This window comes from Pinus tabuliformis, chromosome 1_2 (assembly GCF_031772625.1).
Source record: "Pinus tabuliformis cultivar Carrire ecotype Pingquan chromosome 1_2, CPIR1, whole genome shotgun sequence".
In the NCBI taxonomy this organism is placed as follows: Eukaryota; Viridiplantae; Streptophyta; class Pinopsida; order Pinales; family Pinaceae; genus Pinus; species Pinus tabuliformis.
The window spans coordinates 1220689954-1220696557 of NC_142298.1; the positions used below are offsets into that span (position 1 = coordinate 1220689954).

The 6604-nt window shown below is 35.3% G+C and overlaps 1 protein-coding gene across 1 annotated transcript; it reads right to left on the minus strand.

Moving 5' to 3' along the window:
* Positions 1-1185: 1185 nt before the first annotated feature.
* On the minus strand, positions 1186-5758 carry LOC149210658 (uncharacterized). Its single transcript, XM_089396759.1, has 6 exons — positions 5189-5758; positions 4833-5105; positions 3565-4695; positions 2782-3423; positions 2153-2665; positions 1186-2044 (listed from the first exon to the last, which is right to left on the minus strand). The coding sequence occupies exons 1-6, from the start codon at positions 5609-5611 to the stop codon at positions 1484-1486; spliced, it is 3543 nt and encodes a 1180-aa protein (XP_089252885.1). The 5' UTR covers positions 5612-5758; the 3' UTR covers positions 1186-1483.
* Positions 5759-6604: the final 846 nt, after the last annotated feature.

A 6604-nucleotide genomic window follows, 5' to 3' on the forward strand; every position in this document is an offset into this window, starting at 1 on the left:
CAATTCGTCTTAAAATAAAAAGTACATTTTGTTTTAAAAATAATAATAATATAATATAGAATATATTATATCATGCTCAATTTATTCTTTATTTTCCATTAATATTGGTGAGAAGCTATATATATATATATATGTGAAAAAGCAAATAACCAAATTTTTAAAAAATACTAATTTAAGAAGATATGAACTCCATGTTTTACTAAATCAATCAAAATTGGTATAACCATATAAATTAAATGATTGGTAGATGTTGATAGACAGCATTCCATGATAACCATCAACACATTCACATCATGGCACGTCTCATTTTGCCAAAATTAAAAAAATCATAGAAATTAACCAGGTTATGAGTTTATTTGAAATTATTATTCTTACTAATAATCATAAAAAGAATTAATATATGAATTAAAGATATCATTACTTTTCTATGGAGGTTTTTAACTTGTAAATAAGATTTGCTACAATTCCATTGGCCAATACCATAGTTTATCAATGCCACATGCCCAAAAAACCCTGACTCATTTCACAATCAAAATATCTTATATATATTTTATTTCACTTTAATTTCATAATATTTTTAATTAATTTGGAAAAAAAAGACATAACTACCTTTGAGATAAATCTCAAGGTCTTTATTAGTGACAACTATAAATATTTCATGAATATTCCATATAGATTAAATCCCTACCATTTGATTAAAATGCAATTTTGAATGCATATTTAGCATCCTAAAAAACCCTTAGGGCACTTGAATTCTACAGATTAAACAATTTAAAAATCCTTAGGGCACTCAAATTCTACAAGTTAAACAACTTAAACTCAAGTTTTAAAAGTTAAAATTAACTATTTCCTCTCTAAGTTAGACTAAGCTATTAATTATTAATAATTAAATTAAAATTCTAAAAAACTATTCTAAAATAAACATATCTATAAACTATTTTAATAAAAAAAACAAACTCAATTCATTTATATAATCTTTTCAATACATAAATAATGTAGCCTCAAATTAAAAAAAAATTAAAAAATTAAGAAGTAGAACTTATACGTTAATATAAAAAAAACGAAGCTTACACTTTAATATAAGAAAGAAAAATCTACAGAAAACATAAATATCAATCTTTTCCATTAATAGAAAAAAAACATAAATATCAATATTTTTAAGATAAAATGCTTTGATTTACTCTAACAGTCAAATATATCTTTTATATAAAAATACAATAAATCGGCTCAAAATACACCCATCCTAAAAGCTAAAATGGAAGATTGAAAAGGTACAAGTACATACTACACATCAATAATTACTGAGCAAAACCAAGATCATTGGAAATGAAAAATGTTGCCTTAAGAAGTGGACACTATTGAATCATCATTAAATGAGCTAGGTGTTCCCTAATTAAGGTAGGCATTCGCCTATATGAGGTCACTGGCCCTCGCTATCTACATCATCATCGTCACCATAACCCTCATTATCTTCACCATCAATTTATAGCATTTCTTCTAATTCAAGCAGCGTCTTCTTCCAACTTGTTTGAGTACCTTTGAGCAATTGTTGCATCAATTCTTTTACTCTGTCATCTGAATATTTTTCAGATAACAATTTTACAATTTCTCTCCCCTGTGTTGTTATCAAATTTCCATCTTCATTCATTATAAACATCCATGAAGGATTGGCCCCATAACGATCAGAAGGCATGATGGAAAGCATTTTCGATAACTGAAATTGATCTGTGGCATTAATGCCCACTTTCAAAGAGCCAATACGCGTCCAAAATCTGATAGCTTCATACTCAGATAAACTTAACGAAAACATTCTTTCCATCTCTGCTGATGACATTTTGGAAGGTTCCAAAGGGTAATCCGCTTGAAAAAATGTATAAGTGAAATGCTCATACTTAAATGTTTCTTTTTCAAAAAAATATGGAATATAAATTATGTAAATGATATTACTCAATTCTGTCAACACATCCTTCATGGAATTTGGAAACTCCTTTTCGTGACAGCAGCATAAGCATATCATTTTTTGCTGACCCGTTGCCTCCCTTAACTTTTCATCATCAACGACAAGGAGAAAAAACAATTAGAAATGAAAATCATTTTCTTTTTCCTTTTCAAAATATCACAAAAAGCAAACAAATAACAGGTAGTTACTGACCTGCTCTGACACACGTTCCAAATGCTGGAAAAGAAATATTGCATGAGGAATAGCCTCCATTTGTGTCTTTTCTTTTTGTATTAATTCCTCCTCTTTTTCCGCCGTAAAAGGAAAAGCTGCTGCCCCCCAAATGTGCAGCATACGCAGTACACTATGATCATTATACGGTGCGAATGTCCCGTTGCTTTCTATTATCCTCATTATTTTCGGGTACCACCATTCGAGTGGTGAATCATACCCTCGTGGACACCCTTCAAGGAGAAAATACTTGGTTGTATTTGTCAGCTGCCACGGATTTTGAAGGACCAACCATGGAACCTCTCTTGAAAACTTCTCAGATACATCCAATGTTGTGTCTTCCTGCATTATTGGAACTGTTATAATTTCAAAATTAAATCTCTCTTTCTCCACATTGTACATCTCCACTAAAGCGTGAAGAGAACTATCAAAAGAGTTGTTGCCAGGCCTGATATCTAATAAAATCATTTTCCCTTGCAATTCGTCGACTCCGACCTACAATTTTCATATAAACGCAAACAAAATAATCAATAGTCGATAAATGGAATTTGAAATTTTTATTGTAAAATATTTGAAGGAAGAGTTATCCACAAAATATAGAACTTTAATACCTTCGTGGATTCACCATCCTTGTTCTTAAGAAAGGAAAGAGAAATTTCCTCTTCTCCCCCTGCGAAGAGCTCTCTTAACAAAGCTATAGGACTCCCTCCACCTCTTTCTGCCAGTTGCTTCAATTTAAGGTATCTTCCGCACTTCGTTACCACAAAGTCCTCCACCTCCATCTTCTCTCTCTCATTTTCGAAATATTTCCAACGAGAAAGGTATTTATCACCCTTTTCCCCACTCACAATCTCCGCGGTCATTTGGAAGCTATCGAAACTGATGGCAAGTTGCTGGTAAAGTTCCTCGCGGAATTGAACAACTAATGGGAACAGTCTTTGAAACAATGCTTTAGTGTCTCTGTTAGCAGGAGCATGCCCCACTATTCTATCCGCGACTTTCTTAGGCAACTGATCCCAATGGTTGCCAAAATAAACCATTTCGAAATGTGTTTGAATATCATCTATACTCTCCTCAAGTAAAGGCAAAGGAAAAGAATCAGGACAGAAATCCTGACGGCCATCAAACATAACAAGCAGCAGCGTGTTCAGAGGACGACCAGATATATTCAGTGGCTTTCCTTCTCCATTAGTTAGCATGCTAACAAATTCTGATTGGAACTGCTTTAGAAGATTCGCCTCATTCGATAAACCCTGAAGAGAAAGCTAAAGTGAGTGGAAAGGAAAATTAACGCATGCTTTGCAATTTTTTCCCGTGATATGTTTTAGGATCTAAACATTAAAAGAGTTAATTATAATGTGGGAACAGAAAACATGTTTGAAAATGTGGATCACCTGCTTTGTATATACACCACAAGACCATGATTGATTGCATTGTTGTGCTTGAATTTCCTCCCATCTTTCCTCCAACAACTCGCTTCCTGCTATGCGCAAAATTTGTAGCGTCTTCATCTTTAGCATGCTGTCTATCCATTTCCCTTCCAACTTAGAGCAATTTCTTACATCCAGAACTTCCAATGAGGTGAGGCATTGGAAATCCTCAGGGAGCTTCTTTAGCTTCCAGCAGCATTTCAGTGATAGATCTCGGAGTAGTGAGAGACCTTTGAAGTCTTTACATAATTCTTCAAGTTTCGAGCACTCTGATAAATCCAAGTGCTCCAAGTACTTGAGTTGGCAGAAACTTTCTGGCAGCTTCTGTATACTGAAACAATTGTCCAGCGCTAGCTTTCTTAAACTTGTTACTTCTCCAAATCGCTCCGGAAGCTTCTCTAGATGCCAGCAGCTTTCCATGCGAAGCTTTGTTAAAGTGGAGAAGTTGCAAAACCCATCGGGCAGTTCTTTTAAATTATAGGCCATACATAAGCTGATTGAATTCAACTTCAGTTGCCCAATGCTGCCAGGAATACTACGTAGCCCAGAACAACAATGTAGACTAAGTTCAACAAGCGATGTTAACTTTTCTAAGCCAGAAGGGAGATCTTTAATGTTTGTACAGTGGGATAAGTCCAATAATCTTAATGATGAAAGCTCCTCAAGACTGCTAGGAAGAGCTTCTAGACTTGTGCAAAGACTCAAATCGAGTTGTTGCAATGATGTGAGCTTTTCAAGCTCGCTAGGAAGCACTTCTAGACTTTTACAGCGTTGCAAAGAGAGTTCTTGCAGACAATTCAATGATCCCAAATGTTCTGGTAGCTGCGTCAAACCAGAACAGCCAGACATTCTCAACACTGTTAAAGAGCCCAGACTTGAAAATGATGCCGGTAATTTCTCTAAATATTGGCAACTTTCAAGTGAGAGTTCCTCCAAACCATTTCCCAGATCTCCTAGCTCTTCAGGTAAGCTTTTGAACTGTGCATTCGTCAGTCTCAGTACTCGCAAATTGCCTAGTTGCTGAATACATTGGGAAGAGATTTGGAAGGGAGGAGAATTTAATTCAAATTCGATGTGTCTGAGACTGAAAGGCATCTGCATATTATGCAATAAGTAATATATGAAAATCATACTCTAACTATTAAAACTAATAAAACAGCGCATGATATAGCGTTTTAGATATTCCAGGAAAAGTAAGAAGAGAAATAACCAGATATTTTAAGTGAACTTACTTGACATAGGTTCTGTAAATCTTCCGGGTTGTAACATAAATGTCTGAGCTTCTCGAACCCCTTTAGCTTTGAGACATCAAAAGGAAGATGGGAAGTTATCGCACTGAAAAAACGCAGCTCTTTAAATTTATTTTGACATTTGCCCTCCACACCTGTTAAGGGTCCGAGTTTAAGAACTCTTAAAGATCGAGACATCAAATCTAGCTTTTTCGCGGGTATGCGCAGTGGATCTTTGTTGTCACTTGCCCATATGCCCTTGATCTTTTGAAGGTCCTATATATTTATTAAATATTAGAGTCAAGCCATTTTGAAAGAAAACTGTATATGATAAATATGTTAGTTGAAAGATTGCGTACCTGATCTTCTATATCTTCAAGTTCAAGTTCAGTTGCAGTGGTCAATCTGAATCTGTTTCCTTGTGCCCTCTGGAGACCAACTTCCAAGATGACATCGTGTACCCTTGCAGTCATGCTTTTCACATCTCGGGTCACAAGCGCTCTTTTTTCTAGCCCTTTCAGTTCTATCTCTCCCACAATATCTGAAAGTTCTTTCCAGTCCCAGCCTCGAAAAAATGAACAAATATCCAGAAATGGATCTTTCAATTTATCTTCAAGTTTGTCGTAGGCAAAGACGTATTGCTCTATACTCTCCCCAATATCACCTTTCCAGTTTTTTTCTTTAGCCTCTTTCATCAATGTTTTATAATTTTCCACTGCGTTTCCTTCGCCGCCATTTATGAATCCTGCTAACACCTTCAAAAGCCCCGGACTCCTCCGCATATATTGACTATCCCGTTAATTTGGCTACCATTTAGTTTATTTTTATTGTCAGACAGCTCCTTTTTTAAAAGCTCCACTGCCTTGGCTTTGGGCAGGCTTTCAATTGGGTAGAATTCTTTTTCCACCCCTTTGCTCATTGTCATCCAGCTCGCTGCATCTTTATTACGTGTAGTTATGAGCACTCTCAATTTTTTTGCATTCCCCATATTCTCAGGGAGAAGCTGTGTGAGTGCATCTGGGCCTTGTTCACGCTTATCAGGAAGCAAAACATTGTCGATATAAATAAAAGCCTCCTCCTTCTCTAACACGACAGCAATTTCTTCTTGTCCTTCGTTATACCTTCTGATCTCCTCCCCCTTTTCTCCCTTCAAATCAGATAATATACTTTTTTGCAATTCTACTACAATGGGAGTTGATTTTATATCCTGAAACAATTTAACAAAAGAAAATTTACACCCTTCCTTTTTCTGGTCAAACAGCCGCGCGAACACAGCATCTGCAAGGGTAGTCTTTCCCATGCCGCCAAAGCCATGCAAGATAACCGCTACAGCTTTTTTGTCGCTTTCCCACTCAAGCTTTTTAATAACTTCTTGCAATGGTTCTTCGATTCCAACTGTTGTAACCATATTTAAACACAGAAATATCAATAAATCATTTTAATAAAAACATTCACAAGTATTTAAAATAACACTTTCTCATCCGGTATCACAATTTACCTTTGTCTTTAGGATATTTTGGATAGTGTGGTTTTGGGTGGCGGACGCAATCCAAAATACATAAATCCATTTGTCTCTGCATTTCTTCGTACGTTTGCTGTAACTCTTTCTCAAGTTCAGCCAGCTCTTTTCTGGACGAAGTTGCCGAAAGAAACCTGTATTAAGAAATATTTTTTTTTCAGATCCTGTATTAAGAAATATTATCTACAAGCCTCTTTCATAAATGGTCTCCTCCTACATAAATCCAACATTAAAAAAAGAGGTGTGAATTTATTTA

What these genes read in the sequence shown, in the direction of transcription:
- LOC149210658 (XM_089396759.1), bottom strand. Translation starts at nt 5,611, where the DNA reads ATGCGGAGGAGTCCGGGGCTTTTGAAGGTGTTAGCAGGATTCATAAAT. An exon ending in TTGAAGATATAGAAGATCAG is followed by an intron (nt 5,106 to 5,188) that starts GTACGCAATCTT and finishes ATAAATATATAG; the next exon opens with GACCTTCAAAAGATCAAGGG. An exon ending in GTGGTGTATATACAAAGCAG is followed by an intron (nt 3,424 to 3,564) that starts GTGATCCACATT and finishes CTTTCTCTTCAG; the next exon opens with GGTTTATCGAATGAGGCGAA.